At 43.4% G+C, this 26,492-nt stretch overlaps 1 protein-coding gene across 6 annotated transcripts in view; it reads right to left on the bottom strand.

Annotated features, from left to right (window-relative positions):
- Window positions 1–11,679: 11,679 nt before the first annotated feature.
- The window catches only part of Lin54 (lin-54 DREAM MuvB core complex component), a 62,037-nt gene continuing 47,224 nt past the window's right edge, over window positions 11,680–26,492 (bottom strand). For all 6 annotated transcript variants that reach the window (XM_052198216.1, XM_052198210.1, XM_052198213.1 and 3 more), the window contains 8 exons: window positions 24,843–24,916; window positions 24,370–24,567; window positions 23,424–23,515; window positions 22,705–22,776; window positions 21,382–21,484; window positions 21,094–21,231; window positions 16,636–16,838; window positions 11,680–13,920 (listed from right to left, as the gene is read on the bottom strand). In XM_052198216.1, the coding sequence (XP_052054176.1) occupies window positions 13,719–13,920; window positions 16,636–16,838; window positions 21,094–21,231; window positions 21,382–21,484; window positions 22,705–22,776; window positions 23,424–23,515; window positions 24,370–24,567; window positions 24,843–24,916 (1,082 nt within the window). In that variant the 3' untranslated portion in view covers window positions 11,680–13,718. The remainder of the gene's footprint in view (window positions 13,921–16,635; window positions 16,839–21,093; window positions 21,232–21,381; window positions 21,485–22,704; window positions 22,777–23,423; window positions 23,516–24,369; window positions 24,568–24,842; window positions 24,917–26,492) is intronic.

Here is a 26,492-nt window from a genome sequence, read left to right as displayed (position 1 = left end):
GGGCCTCTCCGATTGGCTGCCACGACATATCTGGCCTGCGATTGGCTAAGCCATCCCGCGCGTCCAAAGCCCGCCCTTCCGGTCAGGCCGCCCAGTCCTCGGACGGAACTGAGTTTACCGCAACTCAAGCTCCCACGGGAGCTGCGGAGAGGGACCTCGACTGGGTAGGACAGCCGGAAGTTGCTGTACAGGGGACCGCGGCCCCGGGGAGTGCCAGTGCAGTGTGGCTTCTGTCCTCCGGCCGCGTGGGTGAGCCCAGCCACCGAGCCGACTCACTGCTGCGGGACTGCAAAGGTGGGGCAGCGGCACAACGCCTAGCGTCACCGGACGTGCGCCCCCGGACCTGTCTGGTGCTCAGCCTTTGCCTTCCTGCTTGAGTGACGTTAATCGGAAAATTTTCATTTTGCCGTTTATTAGGCGTCTGACTTGGTGGTGAACGCCAATAATCTCAGCCTTTCAGAGGTGTGGTAAGAAATTCCCGAGTTGGTGACTTTGCCACCCCAGTTTCTGAAAGTCAGTAATACCATGCTGAAGGCACACCGAGGAGAAAAGTGGGCAAAATAAATTCCTACTAACGTTAGCTTCCAAGGAGAACCTTTTTAGTTTGTGGGGTGCTGTCTTCCTGTTTATATCAGTCTGACCGGAGACTACACATGTAACCCAAGTTGGCCTCAAACACAGCCCTGCACTATGTGAAACGGGGTCGCATTTTCTTAGTGTCAAAATTCGTTGAATAACAATTCACATGTGATGTGAGTTCCATTGGGTGTCATTTAGCAAGTAGGTAATTGGTAGCTTGTCACTGGCTGTAACGGATGCTTTTATGTCAGCCTTCGAGTGTGTATGCATGTGTATTTGTAGGTGCAAGCGTGGATCAGGTCCCTGAGGACGCCAGAGATCAACCTCAGCTGTATCTCTCTAGGAGCCAGACACCTGTTTTTTTGAGACAGCCTCTCACTGGTAATCTGGGACTGGCCAATTAGACTAACCTGGCTGGCTTTAAAGCCCTCAAGTTCCAGCTTTCTCTGCCTCCCCAGCACTGGGATGACAGCACCACCAAGCGCAGGTTTGAAATGTGCACAGCGCATTGTCTTCAAGCTTATTCCATACAGGATTCACTTCCCACATTAGAGGCATCCTTTCCAGTCACTGTACTCAGAATGATCCCCCACAGACGTGCTCGGAGGCCCATGTCCTTCATAATTTCTAGATTTCATCAACTTACAACACTACCCAGCATCCTAAGTGCCAGATGTTAGCTTTTCCTGAACATTTCCTTGAATCAGTTTTCATTTCCCCACTGAAAATCTCAGGCTTCTCCATACTGGTCGGGCGATGTGTGTTAGACCAGATCTGTGTGCTGCTTTTGATGAGTAGCGTTCTTGGTTCTTCCTAAAGATAGCACAAGATAATTTGGCTCTGGACCTATAACATTTCGTCTCCAATCTTGGAAATTCAGTCAGCCTGGTGGAATCTCTAACACAGGTGAGCCTTTTTCCCCCTGGGCACTTGAGTTTTGTTTGTTGTTTGTTGCTGTTTTGTTGAGGAAAGTTTCATATCCCAAGATGTCCTCAAACATAGAATATAGCTGAGGATGATCCAGAACTCTGTCCACACGCCTCGGCCTCCTGACTGCTGGGATTGTATGCCTGTACTATTATACCAAGCTGATATGTGGATTTCTAACTGCCCTGAATTTCTTTTCAAATAAAATAATTTATTTCTTTTATATGTGATAAACTGGTTATTTCTTTGCTTTTATGTAAAAATCAGCACTAGTTTCTACTCATCAAGATCCAAAATAACCCAGATGAGTTACATAAATTATTTTATTGTATCCTCAAACCAACCTTTTGACCCTTGGCTCTCCCACCGAACTCACCTGAGCTCTTCGCTTCTTGTTGACAATGAAATAATTCAGATGAGGCACACAGAGCACACTGTTGAAGATAAATGGGCTTCAGTATTGTAAAATGAAGTCACCCAAAGGGGAGATAAACAATGGCCAAAGAGACTGTTGGCATAAAAGCCTGCTCACAAAGAGCAAAAATGAGCACAGGCCAAGCCACCTTCATAGTGCCAGCCTACATTTATAGGAAGGGTTTTAAACACAAATGTCTCTGGAACAAGCAATTGGTTTTGTTTTGGTTTTTGGTTTTTTTGTTGAGGTGATTGACGGGCCCACTTGGAGTAGCTTTGAGAGGGGTAAGTGGGGAGTGTTGAAACCAGATGTAGTTGTGCACGCCTTTAATACCAGCACTCAGGAGACAAAGGCAGGTGGAGTTGTTAAGTTCAAAGCCAGCCTGATCTATCTACACACTTCCAGGACAGCTAGGGTTGTGTCCACGAGTCCTGTGTGCTGGCTAGGGCTGTGTCCACGGGTCCTATATGCTGGCTAGGTTTACGTCAGCCTCACACAAGACAGTCAACAGAAGAAGGGATGGCTCTACTCAGAAGATCTGGCTATCAGAAGCCTGTAAGACATTTCCTTAATTAGAGAGGGCCCAGCCTGTTGTGCGTGGGTTATCCCTGGGCTGGTGGTGCTGGGCTCTATAGGTAAACAGGCTGAGCAAGGCATGGAGAGCAAATGAGTATGCAGCACTCCTCCTTGGCCCCTGAATCAGCCGCTGCTCTGAGTCCCTGCCCTGACGTCCCTCAGTGATATGAGTGTGTAAGCCAAATAGATGCTCTCCTCCTCGACTTGTTTTTGGCCATGGTGTTTCATCACAGAAATGCTGACTCTAAAACACCCTGTCTCAAAAAATAGTTAAAAGGACAGGAGGGTGGTTATCTGTGCTCTTAACCACAAAACCTCCGGTCGATACAGGTCTTAATGACCATTTGAACAGTTTGGAACTACCTTTCCACGCAGGGCACAAAAATCCCTTGCCTTTGACTGCTCAGAGCCCTGCAATTTGCATCCATGGTTTTGCGTTTTGCTAATTGGGAGGGAGGGGTCCATGCTCAGGGACCTCCAAACCTATGATTTCAAACCAGCTGCCAAACATATTTATTTTTAATAGGTGAAGACATAAACATTATAGAGCTTAAATGACAGCTAAGAAGTGAGGAATCAACATGGGAAATGACTCAGCTGGAGTTCAGATGCCCAGAACTTACCCAAAAAGCTGGGCAGATGGCAGCCGCCTGTGATCTCAGCAGAGAGGAGGACAGGGGCTCCCCAGGACAAGTTGGCTAACTAGATTAGCAAACTCTGGGTTCACAGAGAAACTATACATTGTAGAACAATCAAGGAAGACATCCACTTTCAATTTTGGGTCTCTACACAGGAGCAGTCACACATGCATGTGCTCTCACCCACATATGTACAAATACATACATGCAAGCTTACCATACATGTACACATTCCTGATAATCTGAGATTGCTTGAAGTAAAAACTGCCTCTTGGATGTTATCCCTGGCATAGCACATGGGAACCACAGAACACGAACTCACACACACACATACACACAAAACAGATATGATTTCTTAAAATATTCCATAAGTTTTGGCATATTTTTACCTTTTATAGACTGAAATGAGTATCTTGTGGACAAATATATGCCAATGATCACGTTATTAAGCTGCTAATGGAACTAGATACCCATTTCTTTAATGTCAGAGCTAAAACTAGCTTTGTCATCCCTTAAACCATCATTCAGAGATGGGTTGAATGGCACACAACTGTAAGGCCAGCACTCAGAGAGAAGGTGGAGGCAGGCGTTCAAAGTCATCTCTATCTACACGGTAAGTTTGAGACCAACAGGGCTTCGTGAAACTCTGAAAAAAAACCATTCAGAAAGAATTAAAAACTTTGACCAAGAAAATACTAGTTATCCTTGGAATACAGAAGTTCAAGTTTGGTAATGCTAACCGACTTGGGCATTTGCTAAGTAGTGATGGATGTGTTCACAGTAGACCTACAGTATGTTAACACTCTTATGAGTACTTAATTTAACTTTTTTTTTTCCCAGACAGGGTTTCTGTATAGCCCTGGCTGTCCAGGAACTCACTCAGTAGACCAGACTGGCCTCGAACTCAGAAATCCGCCTGTTTCTGCCTCCCAGAGTGCTGGGATTACAGGCATGCACAACCACAGCCCGGCCTTAACTGAACTTTTTAAAGCTCACTTTCCTTTAAAGTACTTAAGAATATTAATTACACATTAGAATGAAGTTTATGACAAAATAACAAAAACATTTGAGAATCTCAAAATGTATCTGTGATCTGAACAGATACCTTATTTCTTATTTGCGGCATTTTCTCTTCAATAATAGGAAATCTGATTCTCTTCAGTGTAGGCCCATTGTTACAACCTCTAGTTGCGCATTATGGACTATGCTTGAGTGATCATGTCAGTATTGTGTTTGAAAGACAGTGTCTGCTGCTGCTGTATGCTGCTACAAACATTACATGGTAGACATGCCTAGACACAGCAGATGGTCTCTATCAGGAAGTTCACATTTTTTGTCTCATTTTATAATTTCTTCATTCTCAATGGCTGGGTTTATATTTCTGACCTATTCATATGATAAACTCTCTTTGGTATTGCCTTTGTGGAATATGAGTTTTTTCCAAAAATGAAGAAAAGACACTGACTGGTGTTTTTGTGAAGTGATTCTTATATGACAGAAGTGTGAGTAGATCTTTTAAAGGGCTTCTCAGAACTTAGGTTTTTGAGACAGGGCATCATCATTAGCACTGGCCGGCCTAGACCTTGCTGTGTAGGCCAGGCTGCCTCGGCCTCCCAAGTATTGGCAGTAAAGGTGTGTGTACAACTAAACCTGTCTAGAAGCAAAGAACACATCCTTGTCTCACTCTTCCACAATCTCATACACATATGCAGTGTCGGGCCTTTTAAAATGTGCTTAAATAACAATGCAGAGTAACTGAAACGTTGGTTCTCTGTAACTAAAAAGCTTCAGGTGGCAGTCTGGATACTGGGGGAGGGTGGGGAAGTGGGGAGATAGCTCAGGGGCTAGTAACTGGCGCTGGCTGGTCTTCCAGAGAGCACTGCTGGGCTTCAGCTTCGGTGCCCAGCAGCCACCTGTTGGCTCAGAACCATCTGTACCTCCAGTCTAGGATCCACGAGCTCTGCTGGCCTCTGAGTGCACCAGGCACACACAGTACATACACACAAAATACAAAACATAAAAAAGGATAATATGGGGGCAAGGGGGGGGGGTCAGGAGATGGTTCTGTGGGAAAGTGCTTGCTTTGCTGTAGGAATGTTACTGTGCATTGTAATTCAAATGCTGATTTCTGTGCCCCCATATCTGGTTGCAATTCTTATTCTAAGTATCTCCTGCCTCAAGAGGTTTTTTTTTTTTTTTTTGGTTTTTTGTTTTGTTTTGTTTTTTCTGAGACAGGGTTTCTCTGTATGGCCCTGGCTATCCTGGAACTCACTCTGTAGACCAGGCTGTGACTGAGCAGGGGAGAAAATAGGGCAGGACTTCCTGACAGGGGAGGGGGCAGGAGAGCTTGGAAGTGAGACTAGCCAAGGGGAGAGAGTCCAGGCAAATTCACTAGAAAACAGCTCAAGCAGAGAAAGCCATTAAATGCAAGTATCTCAGGGATTTTGGCTGGGAGGTAGCTAAATCAACATAGAGGATTAAAATTCAGTAATGACTGCTCAGTTATTGTGCCTTTAAAACATGCTACATAAATATAACAGTCTAGTCTCAATTGTTTGTTAGCTAGCTAGGCTAATTGAAAAACAGCAACACTTATTAAAAAGCCACTAACACTTCGCAAATCTGATGATCTGATCTGAGTTCAAAACCCCGGAATCAAAAGCCAAGCAGTGGTGGCGCATGCCTTTAATCCTAGTACTTGGGAGGCAGAGGCAGGTGGATTAAGACAGAAAAACCCTGTCTCAAAAAATAAAACAAACAAAACCCCCCAGAATCTCTGAACAGGTGGACGTGGTAGTGTGCGTCTGTAATCCTCACACTGGCAGGAGAGACAGGAGTCACTGGGAGCTCTTGGACCTGCCAGCCTGGGGTTCGCAGCACCACGACAAAAACAAGAAGACCCTTCTTCATAGGTAGAAGGCAAGAAGCAATGCTTGAAAAGTTCCCACCTACCTTCACACACACAAACACCTGCACACACAATATATACAGTAATAATACATCATATACACAGTAATACATCATATACAGACTCAACATAGACAGTCTAATGGACACATTATACCCACAGATAAACCATCTATATAGTCAGACATCCTAAACAACATACACACAGTCACATCATACACAAAGACATAACATAAACATAGTATAACAGACACACACGCACATAGACACATCATATAGTCAGACATATCAAACACAAGAAACACAGACACAACATACACATAGTCATACATCATACAGACAGAACTAGATATAGTCTCACACATACAGATACATCATGCACACAGTCACAGACACATCATATACATAGTCACACAGACACACATATATCATACACAGACATCATGCACACATTCTCACACACATCACATATCCTACACACACAAGTATTGATAAAATGCCTATAAAACCCAGAGTATAATTTTTGCTTTAATGTGAACACTTAGGTTTTTATGGTCTGGAAATTAGGTAAAAGCACAGATTTAAATGCCATAAAATCGTCTCATTCTGGGGTACCCTAAACTAGAAATATTGGTGGGACCAAGGCAAGCCAAATGCCAGGAAAGCCTTTGCTGTGTTGCAGATGATCTGGGAAGTGCAGAGCACGGGTGACTGTATGAGTTCCATGTCCAAGCCCCTGGGCTTTGAAACGCTGCTTTTGAGAAATATAATCAGGAGGATACTTACTTGACGACTCCTAGGAATATCCAGTGTTCAGCAGGAAACAGGCAGAAGCCTTTAACTTCTGATAGCAGAAGGTCTGCTTGGTTTGTGAGGTTAAAATGAGAAACATATTCAGTAAACATATTACATATTTATATTCATACAAAGTCATACCAGCATGTGTTTAATAAACTGAGAAATGACAGGCAATTGAGGATGAATTAGAAGACTATTAGTGTTTCCCCTGACCCATGCAGAATTCGGAGGTAGAAATCTGAAGGTGGACAGTCTCCATCCTCACTCAATTTGAAGGGATGAACAGAAGAGTGGACAAGCACATTCCGGTTCACAAAGAGCATGCTAAGGACAAAGAAGGAACACAATACAGCACTCTATTGTATAAAAGGTCACTGCCACTGAGCAGACACCAGCACAGTACAGGAGATTCCCCACACGAAAACTTAAAAATGCAAAAAGAATTCCATAAAAGTTGAGTCATTTAATTGAAATCCCCTTAAATATTTCATATTTATTGGTCCCACCCCAAAAAGAGCTTGTTAGGAAAGATTAAATCAGCGCCATGTTCCACTTATGTGACAAGCTGCTGAAGTCCAAAGTTGTGGGTTTACTGAATTTCTGAGTCACTGCCTTTATTGCCTACATAAATTAAGTTTTGTGCATAATCTTTAAAGCAAGACTGACATCTGTGCTTATTACTTTGTCACATAACTGTACTTATATATTCTGTATTTGAAAAAAAAAGTGTTTTGCATTATTTCTTTAAATGCTGGAGAAGTTTGGTAGAAAAAGACTGGAGATGAGAATATTTCCGTCGTTGCTTTTAGTCCAGTTAACTGTTCTTCCTTCGGAGCTGTAGTCACTCGGTAAGTAAATTCAGATTTGGTTAGGGTACCTGGTTACAATTCCTACTCCCCATCTTATTTTTTGCTTTCAAAATAAACATGGGGGGCGTGTGTGTGTGTGTGTGTGTGTGTGTGTGTGTGTGTCTGGTGTACTCATGTGTTCATGTGGGTGTATGCGCACAGAGCAGCATGCCAGCATGCCAGTGCAGACGCATATGCCTGTGGAGGCTAGAGACCTGTGTCAGGGTTTCTCTGTGTAGCCCTGGCTGTCCTGGAACTCACTCTGTAGACCAGGCTGGCCTCAAACTTAGAAATCCACCTGCCTCTGCCTCCCAGAGTGCTGGGATTACAGGCATGTGATACCACCACCTGGCTACAAACAAACTTTTTTAAAGTAGTCTAACATTTTCAAATAAAGAAATTCTTTCTCAGTCAAGGTCCTAGAGACCTCTTATGTTTTTTTTCTTATTATTTAGTAGTTTAGGTTTTCCACTTAAGTTACTGTGTTTTGTGTTTGACAGTTTGACATGGCCAGAGTCATGGAAAAGAGGGAATCTCAAATAAGAAAACATATCTATCAGCTATAGGAAGTATCTGGGAGCATTTTCTTGATTGCTGCTTGACCTGAGAGGCCCAGCCCACCACGGGTGGTATGGCCCTTGGGCAGGAGGTCCTGGGAAGGGTAAGGAAGGACAGCTGGCCCACGCGTGTGGGGAGCACGCCAGCTTTTGGTTACCTTAGATGTAAAGAATGGATTTACATACATGTAAAGTACAGACATACCAGCTCTACATGTTTCAGACTGCTTTCTACACTGACATTCACAAACATGTGAGTCTATGTCTGCTCTGCTGTGTTCTATCAACCTACTGGGCTGTCATTTTGCCATCACTGGTCCTGACCACTGGTAGGTTTGAAATCAGGTCTGACTCTTCCAACTGCCTGCTTACAAATCTCTTTTGGATACTGTTTGTTTGTTTGTTTCTGCTTTTGTTTTTCCTTATGATCTACTTGGGGTTCCTTTGTTTGTTTGTTTTTTGTTTTTTCCGAGACTGGGTTTCTCAGTGTAGCCCTGGCTATCCTGGAACTCACTCTGTAGACCAGGCTGGCCTCAAACTCAGAAATCCACCTGCCTCTGCCTCCCAAGTGCTGGGATTACAGGCGTGCGCCACCACTGCCTGGCTCAATCTACTTGTTAATATCTACATTAATTCCTGCAGGGAGTTCCACTCTACCTATAAATGAATTTGAGAAGAAATGGTATCACACTGAATTTCATAATATGAGGCATAGCATATCTTTTCTAATTCTATATTTTATAATTTTCAGCAGATAGACTGTATGTGCACACACATATTTCATATTTTTTGATGCTATTATAAATGGTAATTTTAAAACTTCCATTTCTAAATGCTTGCTGCTCATGTGTGGGACACAGCTGACTCTGGCATATTTGCTAAGGTAAGCCAGGTGACGGCTTCCAGTCAGTGCTTGGATCTTTCTGTACAGGTAATCACACCATCTTAGCACAGGCTGCTCACCTGGGTCCCGTCTGTGGGCCTGCCTCTCCTCTTGCCTTATGAAATAAAGAACCTCTACAAAGCAATGACTAGGAATGTCTTGTTCCCAGTCACAGAGAAAACCCTGGCGCACCACCAGAGCAGCTGGCTGTGGCGCTTTGTAAACTCTCTTTATCTGGTTAGTGTTTGCTAAAAAGTTGTTTTTTATTATAAAAAATTTTTGAAATATAATTCACATTCCATAACACTCATTTTAAAAGAAGTAGACAAGTCAAAATTCTTCTATATTCACCAACACTTCCTGCAGTGATAAAGATGCGATGGCATTTACAGATACCCAGTGAGTTTCCTGATTGAATCCTGGCTCATCTTTCTATCCCTGCTATGATGGACTCTTCTTAGGGACTGTAGGTTTTCTTTTGCTGATCACAGAGTTACAAAAGTCCCAGTGATCTGATGCCTTGAATATACTTAGTATTTAGCAGAAGTTAAGCATGCCTTAAATAGGGCCACAAAAACATTTATCATTTAAGAAGTATATAATCTGTTTGGCCACTGCGCTGCTGCTGCACATCTTTAATCCCAGAAATCGCAGAGACAGAGGCACACACAGGTCTATTAGTTCGAGGCCAGCCTGGTCTACATAGCAGAGCTGCCTGCAAGTGACCAAGGTCTCCATAGTGAGGACCCTGTCTTAAACCAAACAAAACCAAACACCTCACATGGCTAGGTAGCTCTTGAAGCCTACCTCAGAGGGTGGGGTGCCTGCTTAGCATATGTAAGGTCCTGAATTCAACCAGGGATCTAAAACCCACTTCAAACAAAAGCAAGACGCTGGAGAGATGGGTCATAGGGTTAGAGCGCCGACTCTGCTTTCAGAGGTCTTGAATTCAGTTCCCATCACCCATGTGGCATCTTACAAGCATCTACAGTGGGATCTGATGTCCTCTTCTGGTGCGCAGGCATACATGCAGATGGAGCACTCATAGACATAAAATACATAAATAAATCGTAAAGACAGACAGACAGACAGCTCAGCAGCTCAGCAGCATGGAGAATACTTTGAGCTCTGGTCCCAGGACGTGGGTCAGGGCATCCATAGCCGCCTGGACACCCAGCAGCAGGGGACTTTGCTGCTCTGGTTTGAGGGGAGGTGATGTTCACATCCATTCACATATATCTCCCCATCCCTCCCCCCAGCCACAAAATTAAAAATAAATTTCTAAAAACAAACAAAAAACCCAAAACTACAACCCACAAGACACTGAGCATGGTGGCACCGGTGCCATGGAATGGGGAGTGGGAGAGAGAAAGGCAGGGTTCCAGGGCTTCCTTCCCACCTGCCAGCAGCCTGAGCTGCATGAGACGATGCCTCCAAAGGACCAAACCAAAGAGAAAAGCCAGGGGAGTCACACACATCTATAAGTCCTCCTAGCACTCTGGAAACTGAGGCAGGAGGACTATCATGAATTTGAGGCCAGCCTGGGAAGACACTGTCCAGAAATAAGAGAAGAAAGAAAACCCAAATGAACAAACAAAAACCTCACATCTGATCTACAGATTACGTATTAAAGAAACTGTAAGCAGACCTGGAGGTGAGCGCAAATGTTTTTATATAAAAGGAGTTAGCTTCACTCTTGGGAGAGAGAGCTCAGCAGCAGAGCACTTGGCCAGCATTCATGATGTCCTAGGGATCAGTCCCCGGCAGAAGCAGAGTAACTAAGGGGGAAGAAGAGGGAAACACTTGGATAGAAAAGTCTAGTTCCTTCTGGGTCTTTGAGTGGCTGGTTCAGGAAAACTGTGTAAGGTGTTCACGGCAGGGCTGTGGATGCACTGCGGGGACAGAGTGCGTGCTGGGCTACCCAAGGTCCAGAGTTCACCTCCACAACACAAAACAGATCAGAATGTTTAAGGGATCCTTTTGCCTGAGGTAGAGCTGAAGGTGGCGGGTAAGCTTCAATGTCGCAATGAGAACTCCTTTCTACTCAGTGTTACAGAGCAAAAATGGAAACCTTTCTGAAGCTATTTTTATTCACATTTTACATAAGATTGCAAAGTTTCAGCTCTGAAGTATGGAAAGATGGTGAAGCTCTGACAACCCGCCTGCCCACCCGCCCGCCCGCCCGCCCTCCTCGCCCAGTGCTCGGCTCACTAGAGTACCTACAGCAGCGTGCTCTCCTCTCACAGACAAGACCCACGGCTGCTCGCCTCTTCAGAGCCATAAGAGCTAAAGAGCAGCCGCGACAGACTGCATCGGGCGGCATCGTGTAGCTAAGAGACAGCAGACGGCATTCTGCCTTACAGTGGAAAAGCAGACATAGTCTCATTTCAGTGCAATTCATATTAAGGAATTGGCAACATTATCTTTAAAGTTATTTCAGAAGCAAAGTCAAATGAACTTGAAAATCAGGTGACTTAAGAGGCTCCCTGCATAGCAAATCATTAAAACTGGTATTGTTAAACTAAAGAAAAAATGCAAAACTTTTTTTTTTTTACAGAATAGTATAAATGTTTATTTTCTGTATGATTTATTCTTCTGCCCTGTTTTTACAATATAGAAAAGTGTATTTTTGAATAGCTCTAGTAAATATAATCTTTCTACTTTGGGATGTAAATAGGGCTTAAAAATTATAGACCGAACCCTCCCCAAATAATCTTTTGAAATTGGTGATTTACTGTGCTATTCACTTTGTTCAGCAATTTGATTCCAATGCCTAATACAAAAAATTGTTGAGTTAGAACCACACAGAAAGCTGGGGCTGATACGTTAAAAGCTTCGTAAATCAAAACTAGTAGCTTTGATTGCACCTTCAAAATTTTACAAGCAAAACAATCTTAAGCAATGCCATCATACATAATCTACAATTATAATAAAAAATTCACAAACATTTTGTGCACACTGTATATAAATACACATCACAATGGTGCGATTAGAATTAACACATAATATATACAAAATGAACAAAGTTTAGGTTTAAACCAAAAACTTATTGCAGTCTTTTGAAAAATAACTTGATTAGATAATTATTTTGTCCTTAGACTAATTTACATTTATACAACGTTTACTTAAACAGACTGAGGTGCTAAGAACGCCTGCTTTATCTACATTTAAAGTTACTGCACTGTCATCTTATAAAACCATTTTAAATGGAGGATACTTAAATGAATAACGGAATCCTCTGGGTAAATTTCTATTGTCTATATCTTTCATGTTCCTATGAACATATATACATACTCACTACTTACAACTATAGAGTCCTTGTAGGAAGGGTAATAATCATATGCTAATAATTACCAAGGATTAAAGTACCTTACAAAATGCCTCAATTCCAACCTATTTTTCTGCTTGTCATAAACTCAAGAGTCCTATTACAATAGGCTCCCGAGTTCATACAGTTTTTAATTACTGAAGAATATTTAGGTTATTTTTGCAAGTTCAAGAACACACACACTTTAGCTTACCAAATCACTGTTTAAAAACAACACTGTATTAAACTTCCTTTATAAAAAGCTCACTGCAATTTTAGAAGCTTCTAGGAGGCCCATTTCAGTAAATCAAGCAAAAGTCACACACTGATTCAAAGTCGCTGCAGAGGTCTGCAGAGAAGTGTGTGCATGAAGCTTCCCCATACATGATCTCAGCTCTGTCCTTGCCTCTCCGTCAAGCCGCACTTTCGACTTAGTGCTTATGAGTTCTGTCATCATGACACAAAATGTTTACTGCAATTCACAGTCTCTTATCTTAGTAATTAGCCATAATCACTTTGACAATCATGTTTTTTAATTATTGTAAAACATGCCACCTTCCTTCAGAGAAAATGAAGATGCCCCAGACCCTGTCAGCCATCCCTCAGCAGAGACACAGCCCGTACTCTGAAAACTACTGTCACTTAATATTTTGCTTTCTTTAAAGAAAATATAATGTTGATATCTGCAAAGTGTGGGAGGGATCATTTCCCCTTCTGATATTCCCAAAGAGAAAAGAGACAGCATTCTAGAATCCACCCTAAAAAGCTGATTTTGTTTTTTAAAGGATGGTGTTTTTCTAAACAAAATGTCGTCTAGGTATGCTTCACCAGGAATCCGGTCATGCAGACAGTCTACCTGTGAACATTCGGGACCTGCAGCCAAGGGACGGGCAATGCCCACGGCACTCTGACCTCTCCTGCTGAACAAAGTCATACAACGCCATACATTATAAATGATATTACAATAATTTATCAATGTTCTTTGTCAATAGAATCAGGACAGAACATCTAATTCTTAAGAAACCCAAGCAAATTAAAAAATACATAATACAATAAAAGAAAAATTTTTAAAGAAAAAAAAATTTAGAAGGGGCATAGGCAGAATTAACTAAGATTTAAAATGTACTAATTTCTTCATTTAAAATGTCTTCTCTTTCAATATTATAGTTTTAGATCTCTTAAAACAAAGGATGAATTAAACTACAGTAATTGTTAACCTATCTTCTAGAGAATCCGTGACCCGGCACCTTCTCCTTCAGTGCAGTCCCACTCGGGCTGCGCCGTCAGCAGTGCATGGCACAGGGGTCGCTCTTAGCTTTTCCTGCAGAGCTGATGACGCTCATCAGACACCGGCCGAACTCCTCGAGGATCATGCGCTCTGCCGCCGCCTTGGACTTCCCCTTCTTGTCCGCCTGCTCTGCCTGGGCAAGAAGGCAGTTACACGTGGCTTCAGCTACTTCCTTAGTTACAAATGTAAATGGCAATCTGAAATGATTTTTGAGAGAGAAACAAAGAGATGATCATGGGTTGACCTAGGCATTCTACTGTGCAAGCTGTCGTGCTGCACCGGCCTAGGGCACCAGCTCTGAGAGAGGAGCACGACCTCTAGAGCCCCAAGACTTGGGTTTGGTGCCAGGGACAAATCTAAAAGCATTTACCAGGAAATACATATAACATCAAATAAATGATTTACTTCCCAAACAACGATATCTGGCTTAATAAAAGATGTGATTCCATATGTACTGGTGTTTCTGCCACTTAAATCTCCCCAGTGTGCAACTGTTCCATGAGTGCTACCCTGGTTTGGACGTCTCTTTTCTGACACAGAGGCATTTTAATAAACAGTACATATGATGTAAAAAACAAACAAACAAACAAACAAACAAAAGCCATGTGGGTAGCACTCAGGAGGCAGAGGCAGGAGGATCTCTGTGAGTGCATGGCCAGCCTGGTCTACAGAGTTCCAGGACATCCAGGGCTAGGTACAGGACCTGGCCTCAAACAGCAAAACAAAACAAAAAAAGCATACCAACCCCCCCGCATTGTTCCGTCCCAAGACGCACAGCAAAGGGGGAACCAGACACTGGTCTGCGGCTGCTACAGCACAGCCAAGCAGGTTCACAGCCTGAGAGATCAGCCCGGGGAACTAACAGTCTAAGGACTAACACGGCTTAGCAGTCCCAAGCTGATCACTGACACTCCAGAAAGTCAGAAAGTAAGGCTTACAAGCGACAGCCTCAGACTGTCACACAGTGGACTGGAATACTGAACTTTTCAAAAGGCACTTTAGAAAATATTACTATAGATTTGGGGGGGAGTCTTACAGTGAGACATGTAATCTCTACAGTGATGTTTCACTGTAAGAATATGATATAATTTATTTTATTAGTGGTACTGATAAAATATTAGCAATAATAGCAATAATAATAGTAAATAGCAAAATAGTAAAAATTGTAAAATAACAGTAATTATAACAAAAGTGCTCATATTATAAAATGTTTGGGAGCTATGGGAAGGAAAGGGAAAAAAGGACATCAACAAATTAAGTGGGCATGGTGCATCACCTTAGTGTTTCTGTCTGTCTCGAGTATATTTGTATGTGTGTATGAAAGAGAGAGAGGGGAGGGAGGAGAGGACACACGCATGTGTGTGTGCATGTGTGTGTGTGTACGTGTGTACGTGTGGAGGTAAGAAGAGACAACCTGGATGTTACTCCTTGGGTGCAGCCTACCCTGTCTTGTGAGGGCTCAGCTGGCTGAGATTCACCTAGGAAGTTACACTCATCAGTCCATGAGCGCTGGGATCCTCCTGGCTCAAACTCTGCAGAGCAGTGGTCGCTAGTCTATATCGCCACTCACACCCAGCCTTCCAACGTGTGTGCTCGTGATCGGTCAGGTCCATCTTTCCTGAGCCCTCTTGCCTGGCCGTATACAATTTCTCCACAGCATAGCTTTAATTACAGCGTGCACTGATGTGCATGTGTTTCTGGGGCTGAGGTAAAAGAGTTACACGTATAAAGCCAGAATGAGCCACACATAAGAATGATCTTATCCCTAACAATAAAAGGAAAACAAAGAAACCCTAATAACCAAAGCATTTTGTACCAAAAAGGGCATCTCACTGTTACAAATGCCATCTCTCTTCAACTTAAGCACATAATAAATCAGCAGTTCTCAACCTTCCTAATGCTGTGACCCTTTAATACAGTTCATGTGGTGACCTCAGCCATAATATTATTCTTGTTGCTATTTCAAAAAATTTTTTTTTCTGAGACAAGGTTTCTTTGTGTAGCCCTGGCTGTCCTGGAACTCACTCTGTAGACAAGGCTGGCCTCGAACTCAGAAATCCGCCTGCCTCTGCCTCCCAGAGTGCTGGAAATACAAGCATGCACCACCATTGCCCAGCTTGGCTTATATTCTTTTCAGTTAATTATGTGTTTATATACTTTGCATATGATAACTTTTTAATTTTGTCATAATTAATAAATTAATTAATTTGTTGGGTTTTTGACACAATATTTCTCTGTATATCCCTCACTGTCCTGAACTTACTATGTAGACAAGGCTATCCTCAATTCAGGAACCCAATGTCTCTGCCTCCCAAGTGCTGGGATTAAAGGTCTGAGCCACCATGCCCAGCTGTTTCTTTTTCCTTTTGTTTTGTTTTGAGATGGAGTCTTGCTGCTGTCTCGGCTCCTGAGCAGCTAACAGCAGGTCCCCTGAACTGCTGCTTGACTGAGGTCAAGCCTCTCCCCCAGAGCTTAACACAATGTGCATAGTGAGATTCCCACAATGTATGTGATGGGCAACCAATGACAGGGCAGGAGACGTGTTCTGCGGACACAGACCAGGCCAGAGAGCCAAGGAAATAAGGGCCACAGGGGGGAGAGTGTAAAGCCCCGGCTTTCTTCAGTTCTCCATCTGCACACACTCACTGCAGTGTAGAGGAAGCAATGCAGCAGGTAAACAATGCAGCAGCTACGGCGTCTCTGTGCGTGCAGACGTGCACAGGATCCGACAGAAGGTTGTCTGCTGCTCTTCAAGTTACTTAAAAAGTAAGTAAGATGGAAGGAAAATGGAAAATTCAGGTTGGCAACAGCTTAGGGCTTGAAATTAACTTTGTCTCCCTCAAAAGAACCCTTACTAAAAAGGCCCGTGTGAAGGGCAGAGCAAAGGCGCTTCTTCAGAGGGGCTGACTTACTTTCCTCCTGCACTGTTCAGAGCTGGCATCGGCCTTGTAAGCAAGTCTGAGATCTGAGAGGACAGCTTGGTCTTCGCTGCTGTCTGCTGCTGGACCCTGACTTCAGCCGCATCTGCCAAGTGCATCAATGTCTTCCTCTCGGGGCTTTCTTCAAAATTCTTACAGCCAATGCATTTGCATATGGAGGAACACATTATTTTTGCCTGAAAGATTTATAAAAGGAAAGTTTCCAAATCAAAAGCAGAAAATATCACTATAAGTAGATTCCTCAATGGGAAAATAACAGCATTATCTTGTCAACAGATACCTTAGATGACACAGTTTCTGCTAACAGTGGCTATGCCTGAGGATAAATCAAGGATTAAACTGACAACAGTGCTTCACCTCAGGCCTTTTCACTCTCTCCCCCTGACGGCAGACAGAGTCTCACCCATATAGGAATAACATTTTCTTCAGAATGAATTTAAGTGAGACACAATAATATTTTTAAAAAGTCACTAAGAATCCATTCAATGAGATCGCCATTAACATGTCTGTAACCTCACGCTTACACAAGGTCAAAACTATACATTTAAAAGTTTTCATAGCTGGGCTTGGTACAGACAAAGCAGAAGGACTGTCGTTAATGTGAGGCCAACCTAGGCTTATCTCGTAAGGACAAAGGGGAAAGGGGATCTCAGGCACTCTTTTCTTTTTTTGTTTCTTTCTTTCTTTCTTTTTTTTTTTTTTTTTTTTTAATTTTCTGAGACAGGGTTTCTCTGTGTAGCCCTGGCTGTCCTGGAACTCACTCTGTAGACCAGGCTGGCCTCGAACTCAGAAATCCGCCTGCCTCTGCCTCCCAAGTGCTGGACTAAAGGCGTGCGCCACCATGCCCTGCTCAGGCACTCTTTTCCTCCTTCACTGAACCAGTTTCCCAAACCCTTCAGAAACTCATTTCCATAAACCAGTGTGTTCTCCTATGTAAAAATATAAAATATGCTCACAAGAACACACAGACTGTAGCTACGGCTGATGGCCTATAATCCTAACACCTGAAAAATGGAAACTGGATGATCACTAGTTCAAGGTCAACCTGAGCTACATAGTGAATTCAAGGCCAGCCCAGCCACCTGAGACCCTGTTGCAAAATACAGACATACAAAATAAAAGAATCATCTCGAAAACCCAGACTTCGGGTCACACAGCAAATAACGAATACAGAGCTCTCCCTTTTAGCTTGCTTTACAAAATGCTCCTGCTCACCCCTCACTTCAGGAGACACCTTCTCCAGCTACCTGCAGGGGGGACTCCGGCACTGGGCACCAATGAGTGTGCATTTTGTTAGATCTTGGGAAAGAAAAGCAATTCGTGTTTTTTGTAGGGAGAATGTCTCCATCCAGCTTCGCTGTCTCTGAACTAGACGTTCTGAATAGACTTCACTGGTAAGGCACGTTTGAAGAGACATGGTTCAGCTGCTTTCCAGCCTCACACCTCTGCCTCGGTGACAATGCGCATGCTAAGGCTTCCCTGGGTTCCCACTACCAAATTGTTTTTCCAAAACAAATTGTTGGTTGTTTTTGAGATTTTAGAGAGCTCTCTATAGAGCTCTGGCTGTCCTAGAACTCTCTATGTAGAGCAGGCTACTCTTGAACTCACAGAGATCTCCCGGGCTCTGCTTCCTGAGAGCTGGGATTACGGCTCACACTGCCAGGCTGGGCTTTAGTGTGATGGGGAAAGGCATAAAAGGCGAAGCCCGCTGTTTACACTTCTTAGCCCTCGACAATTGGAGTACTGCTTCTGAGCTGCATTTTCTTCAGTAAGTCCATGTCTAGTTAAATAAACAAAACTCTGTCCTTTCTATAGAATCTAGCAAGTCAAAGGTCCTCCTCCTTTGTCATCCTCTTGGATGTTGGGATGGCAGATAAGGCCACCACGCCCAGCTGACTCTGATAGATCTTCCTCTCATCGTGTATGCACCTGAACTCTGAAGGATCATAGGGGCACTAGATTCCCTGGACCTACAGTTACATAAATTATAAAGTGATTATGTGGGAACTAAGAACCAAATTCAAGGTTCTCTGCAAGAACAGTAAGTACTCTTAACTGCTGAGCCAGCCCATTTGTAAATTCTTTTTCCGATTTTGTCCTTTTTTCTTTTGTTTGCTTTTTGTACACAAGTCTCACCACGTTCCTCTAACTGGCCTGGAAGTTGTGTAAAGCAGGCTGGTGTTGAACTTCTAGAAAGTCACCTGCCACTACTTCCCGATTCCTGGGATTAAAGCAAGCCACCGCCTTGCCCTCCCCCCTTTATTTTTTAAGATAGGGTCTGTCTGTACCCTGGGCTGGCTACAGGGCACCCTGAGAGCTGTGATCAAAGGTATGTACCACTGTGACCACCCAGCTCCCTCTTTTTGTTAAGACAAGATCTCAGTAGGTATTCAAAGCCAGCCTTAAACTCATAGTGTTCATCCTGCCTCAGGATCCTGAGTGCTGATTACGCATTTCCATTGCCACACTTGGCTCTTCTTTTAGGTGTTCGTCTTGTTCTGTCTGTTTGACTTGAGGGCTAGACAGAGCATCACATATCTCAGGATGGCCTTGACCTCATTACACAACACAAGATGACTTTGAATTCCAGATCCATCCGCCTCTAAATATTGGGAGTACAGGTATGTATGTTCCCCATAGGGTTAGGGAACTGACCTACATTCTTAGATTCCCAAAAGAATACTTATAAAGTGCCTAATGATGAAGAGAGAAAACTCTGATCTTTCAAGGAGGGGACATTTTAATAGTGGAACTTTTTTGGTTTGTTTGTTTGTTTGTTTTTTCCAGTACTTTTCTTCTCATTAAGTGTGCTGTGTGTGTGTCTTTTGTGCATACCATGAGTGTAGAAGAAGCCAGGAGTCAGATTCCCTAGAGCCACACTTACAGGTAGTTATGAGCTGCCCGTCAGGAGTGTTGGGAACATAGCCTGAGTCCTTTGGAAGAACAGTAAACATTCTTCTTGTTTGATTTATACCAAAAAAGCCTTGCACTAGTCTTGTAGGAGGGGTGTGGCTTTGCTGGAGGAGGTGCATCACTGTGAGAGCTGGGCTTTGAGGTCCTGTGCCTAAGCTCTGCCAGGGCTGCCCGGCATGGAGATGGAGAGCACTGGGCCCTCCAGCACACACGTGCCTGCACGCTGCCATGCTTCCCACTAGGACGCCAAGGATGGACGCTCTGAAGCTGTGAGCCAGCCCAGAGTAAATGCTGTCCTTTATACAGACTTGCCTTGGTCATGGTGTCTCTTCACAGCAATAAAACCCTGACTAAGACAGAGGTTGGGACCAGGACTGGGGTATTGCTATAATAGGCCTGGCCACGCTTTTATTGAGAGGAATGTGGATTCTGAGACTTCGGAAAGCAGTGGAATGCTTTAAGAGGGGCTAAATGGGCTATCCTAGTAGACACGTGGAAGACAGTGGTGCGAGGATGTTGGAGAAAGCGCATCACTGTGGGCGTGGGCTTCTGGGGTCCTATACTTAAGCCCCTCCGAGGATGAGAGACCCTCTTCCTGGCCACCTTTGGATCAAGATGTAGAACTCTTGGCGCCTCCAGCACCAGGCCTGCCTGGCTGATGTCACGCCTCCCACCATGATGATGATGGACTGACCCTCCGAACCTGTAAGTCAGCACCAATTTAAATGTTGTCCTTTATAAGAGCTGCCTTGGTTATGGTGTGCCTTCACAGCAATGGAAACCTAACTAAGAGGCTTTCTGTCAAAATTGGGTATGGGAAGAGTTTCCCTCTGAGAATGAGGTTTGAAAGAATGCAAATATAGAAGAACTATAGGAATGACTGACTCAACCCAAAAGTTTACTATCAGGCACAGACAGACTGTTACATTTAAGCTTTGAAAATAAAAAAATGATAGTTTGAGACCTTGTCTGAAGTAAGAACCAAATAATTTTACACATAACCTTTCAAGACGGAGCAGCAATACATCCTCCAGGGAAGTCAGGCAGCCCAGGCGTGAAGCCAGCTGGCTACAGGAACAGAAGCAGGGAGCAGGGACTCTGAGCTCACAGAGAGCAGGGACTCCTCTGCAGGGTCCCCTGTGCTTCCTTCTGCAGAGCAGTGCTCAAGGGAGGCAGCCAGGGGCTAGGTGGGTGGTACTGCGCTGTGTCTGGGAACCCCTAGGGCAGTTCCTATGCGGCTATGTTAATATATTAAGTGAAAAACTAGCACACTGGTGCTATGATGGGCATGTTTTCAGGTAAAGGCCATTGAGTTATAATCCTATTTCTCAGCTAATGAAACCGAGTCCATCTGAGTGACAAGCCCTCTTCTCAAGCCCTGCTTACACAGTCCCAGGCCTTCTTCAAAGGCCTCTGCACTGCACTCACTGCTCATCCTCACATGAGACAGCACACTGATTCGTCAATTTCCAATCACTTCAAAAGACAGCTAGGTTATCTTCCCCAACAAGTACTTACCTCATAGCACTCACAGTAGTTTTTAAGACACCCTGACCGTTTGCAGTTACACCCTTTGCTGTGCCGCCGATCCGACTCCCCCTCTTTTCCTTTTCCTATCTTTGGCTTGAAGGCTTCTGGATTTCTATCAAGGCATGCCTGTTGGAACAGACCAAACACCAACTGAGGTTAAATTATAGATTGGACTTAAATACTGCAAAGGTAAAGAGCCAGTGCTTTTCTCTATGAAGCAACTGCTTCTCTGACAATGGGTAAGAGGACTGCTTGTCAGCCACTCGCAAGAATCACCTTGATTGCCTTCTGTCTCTCATTCTCGTGCTCCAAGTTGTTGTAACAATTGGTACAGTTACAGTTGTTGCAGAATTCACCATTTGCAAAGCAATCACAGTATCTGAAGATAAAATCAGAATAAAATTAAAACATCATTTTAAAATAAAATTAGTAGTTAGCTGGTTACAAATGCGGTACATTAGAATATACTCAGAGATACTCAGATAAAAGAGTTAGCAACACCAAAAACAGATTATCAGTCATATATGGGAGCCACCAACCCCTGGAATTTCATCCTAAAAACTAAAAATCTTTCCAACTAACAGATGCCCTTCAGTGAGTTATTTCAAAATCCCAAGGAAAAGGAACTGGGCCTCATTCTTACAAGGGACCCACAGCAACTGGGACAGCGCTGCTTAAGACCCCAAATCTCCAACAAGACCAGTATTTACTATGTACTTTCCTAAGAAAATCATTCATGCAGTGGACTTATTTTAATGTACTTATTTTCTGTGCATGAGTGTTTTGCCTGCATGTGTGTATGTGTACCACTTGCATGCCCGGTGCCCCTAGAGCTCAGAAGAAGACATCGGATGCCCTAAGATTGAGGTCAGATGGTTTTGAGCAACCACTTGGGTATTAGGAACCCTTGTCCTCTGCAAAACCAACAAGTGCTTGCTTTTAACCACCCAGCCAACTCTCTTGACCCTCATCTAATGACTCATAAACTACAAGTATTCCCTGACTGGGAGAACCACCTGTAAGTCATAAACAAGATCAAACGTAATACTGAGACCTAACCTAGGCGCCATGGTGCTGGGTCCCCAGGCCCTGCTGGTGTATGGAGGACTCTAAAATTATTTCCTTCTATTTTTGTTTGTTGTAGTTTTCCAGACAGAGTCTTAACCTGTCATAGGCTGTCCTGGACTCACATCACAGACTGTACAGGACGACCTGGAACTCCTGTCAATCCTCCTGCCCCAGTCTTCTCAGAGTTGGGACCTTAGGCACTAGGCAACCATGCCCAGATTTTTTTTTCTTCTGAACCAATAAAAGGATAGTTTTCATGCTACAACATATGTTCAACCATTTAAATGTATTTAAATTGTTTAGACTTAATTCAATCTATCTGTTAGACATTTGTAGTAGCTCTACATCTATCTACGTCCAGGGCTCCACGTGGCTCAGGCCAGCAAGCTCGCCGTGCAGCAGAGGACCCTCCTGACTCCATTCTCAAGTGTGAGAACTATGCGGCTTGTACTTCCATGCCCAACTGTTTCATTTCATTGTAAGAACATGTGTAGTTGTATCAAATGAGCAAACAGTAATAGAACTACTCACAATTTCAAACACAGTGATTTTGTACAGTTACAGGGTTTTCTGGGCCGACTGGCAGACTCTGATGGAATTATGCTGTCCAGACACACATATACACACATACACACAAAAAAATCAGTTAGTTACTTAAAACTAGAAAAACAACCTCCAATCTATAAATTCTTCCTAAAGTAAAACATTAATAGATGCTTCCATTTCTGGCAAAACTTTATTAGGATGTTCCCTTTACATTTAAAAAAAATTACAATTGCTTAAGAATACATCACACATACTCTTCTCTCTGAGAGAACTGAAGTTGAACAGCTTTAAAAGCTCCTAGAGTTTCATTGTGAAGGGAGGAGGAAAGAGGGGTGCGAGAGGAACGGGTGCTGGGGCGGAATGGGCTGGTTAACTGGCACAGGTCACAGGCCGGCAGGGCAAAGGCAGCGAAGACTGCCAAACATTGAGAGAGTCAACGCCCAACACGTGAAAAACAGCACTAAACATCGTTTTACAGACGGTCACAGTGAGTGGGAAAACATGGCAAAATTAGCAAAGGACATGAGGGAATCCTTCGCTGATGGTCTCTAAACTTGTCCATTTCACTATTTCAAAATAGAGTACTTTAGACAAATACACAGCTTTAAAGGGAAAGGCAAACGGAACATATTTGGAATAAATCTATTTAATGCTGCACTTAAACTGACTTATTAATTCAATTTACATAGTTTTAAAATACTCACCCATTGAATGGAAGCCTTGCCTGAGTCTGGATGCCAGATGTTCCAGTAAAATTAGAGTTGCTTGCTATAGACACATACGAAGACTGCTGTAACTATTAGCAAAGAAATAAGTTCAGATAATATTTGCAAAACTTGGTAGCACTCTCAGACAAAACAGTGTACAAGAAGCAAGGCTGCCCAAAGATAAAGGCAATGGGGACTTCATATGAACCTGAGGGTGTGCTTTAAAGACCGCAGCCAACACTGAAGCAGCATGAATGTCTAAGAGCACTGACTGGTACAGATACAAAAAGACGGCCTCAGAACGGACACTGTCAGGGTTACAGGAGAGTCTAGGTGAACGTCCTGAGTGCTACCTCGTGGGAAATGCACTGTGCCCCTGTGAGCGGGCACTGCACCACCTATCACATCACAAACACTAAGGACGAGCGTACGAGCTTCTCCTCTGCACTGCTGTGCAATGTGCAAGCACAGGTAACATTATGACACTTGGCTGCACACCGTGGTTCGTGCTTATCTTCCAGCACTCCATAGGCAGGGCATAGTGAGTCCCAGGCCACCCATGCTAAAGTCACATCCTGCCTCAGACAGTCCCTAAGAATGCACCTTGCGGCCTGTTTTCAAGCACCAGCCAGCAGCATGACATCTGTGTATGCAGATGAGCGTCAGTGTGGGCACACGTTCCTAAATCCACAGGGATTCTCATTTTCAATATCAACTTTGTAAAATGCTTATCTATAGTCTTGCCCTATCACCAAACTATTCCATATTACCTAACTTTTAAATCTTACTTCTGCTGCAAATCTCTAAATTCAGAAGTCCACTTAATGTAACATTTTAGAAAGAGCCATTTTAACACAGAGCAGATGTCTATACTGTACTTGGACACAGGAGAGCCTTTCTAAGGGCAAACAGCATTTGCAGAGCTTGTCTCTTTATCCCGTACCTGAGTAACATACTGAGCCGGAAGCACTGCGTAACCCACGTTGCCCGCTCCTGGAGCTGGCGCCAGCACAGTACCTGGCGGCAGGTTAGTGAGGTTGGGCTGGATCTGAGGCAGGGCTGTGGCGGGCATGATGAGCCGCTGCTGGGGCTGGCTAGTAGTTACAATCTGTGAAGTTGAATTGATTGGTTTTGGAACAACCTTTAAAAAAAAAAAAAAGGAAAGTTGTGACTAAATAATAAAAACCATTAATTTTATGGGAGTTTAATCCAGTATAAATCTCTTACACATAAATTTCTTTCTAGCTTTTCTCTATGTAGTCTTGGCTGTCCTGACACTGGCTCTGTAGAGCAGGCTGGCCAGGTCCGACTCAGAGACCTGCCTGTCTGCTTCCCTTATGTCGACACACCCAGGTTCTTATAACTAAAAAGTGAATTGCCCTTTGGGGAAAAACAGAGACGCCCCACAATACTCACTTGCTTAACAGCCTGTGCTTGGACAAATGGAACGGACATCCGTACAGGGGTGGTATTAACAACCACTGGTTTTGCTTTAAAAAAATAAATAAATAAAAATATTTAGAAAAAACAGTACTCAAACACTTAAGAATACTTATCCTTCAAGCTATGCGTAAACAGCTTAGAGCATTCCACTTGATTCCCACTTTGGCATCTTTAATCAAAGACCATAACCTTTCTTGGGAAGCAGAGGCAGATCCTTGAGTCTCTGTGAGCTGGAGGGGAGCCTGATTTACATAATGAGTTCCAGGCCAGCCAGGCTGCAAACCAAACCAAACCAAACCAAACCAACAGAAACCAACAGAAAAACAGAACCACCACCACCACCACCACCACCACCACCAAAAAAAGGGTAGTTACCTGTCACTGCTGCCTATTCCCCAGCGGTCTGAAGTGAGTCTGAGGTGAGTAGCCCCCAGGGGAGGGCCAGTTACAGGCTCAAAGCTTCCCACTGAAATCCTTCAGCCTGCACTCAGAGCCACACACAAACCCGAAAGCAAATGAACTGCATTTACAAGTTCAGCTACACACACCATTCTGTGCTACTACTTTTAATTTCTGTGTTTGTCTTTAAGCTAGAGAAAAGATCATGCTGACACAACTAAGTATTTAAAAAAGACAACAGGGCAAAAGGGTTAAGAGTCTGAGGTCTTGAGCTGACAAGATGGTTCACTCAGCAGGTGGACGGAATTCAATTCCTAAGACCAACATGGGTAAAGAAAAGGACCAGCTTCAACAACTCTGACACACATGTATATGAACACACCATGCATGCACATGCACACACATACATGCATGTGTACACATGTGTATACAAATAACACCCATGAGCTTACAAGTACACATGTACATGCATACATGAACAGTCACAGACATGTGTACACACATGCATATGCCCTTGCACACATGAGCATATGTGCACATACACACACTCAAAATATATGCACATATACTCAGATGAATGCACACACTAATAATGAAAAAGTAAGTTCTTTTTTTTTTTTTTTTTTGGTTTTTTGGATTTGTTTTTTTTTGGTGACAGGGTGTAGACCAGGCTGGCCTTGAACTCAGAAATCTACCTGCCTCTGCCTCCCAGAGTTCTGGGATTACAGGCATGCGCCACCACCGCCCAGCGATAAAATAAGTTCTAAAGTCAAAAGATCTAGTGGTTCAAGCCCCAGTTCTGTACCTTTAAGTGTGTAGGCTCTTGTCATGTGATTTGGGTAGTAAATTCCCACACAGGGTAGAAGGATTAAAGATGTTAATTACTTAAAGTGGATTAGATTAGTTCCCACCAAATAGAAAGTGTTCAATAAATGTAAGCTATTGTCACTACTGCTATACATGATAAATATATAATAAATGATAAATGATAATATATAAATGATACTGTGGGCACTGCGCTCCAAAAGACTCAAGTTTAAAGCTCTTGCTCTCAAGATAATACTGTTGAACAAATTAGGCAAGAACCAAAACCAAGGAAAACACAAGTCTCAGAAAAGGCTTCTGTGGTTCATGTGTATCTGTGTTCTGCCACCTGCATTCATGTCTGTCCCACAAGCGTGTCTGTTGCCTGGGGAGGTTCAAACAGTATATCAAATCCCATAA

The sequence above is a fragment of the Apodemus sylvaticus genome, chromosome 11, assembly GCF_947179515.1.
Source record: "Apodemus sylvaticus chromosome 11, mApoSyl1.1, whole genome shotgun sequence".
Lineage (NCBI taxonomy): Eukaryota > Metazoa > Chordata > Mammalia > Rodentia > Muridae > Apodemus > Apodemus sylvaticus.
This window is presented reverse-complemented; position numbering and strand designations above follow the sequence as displayed.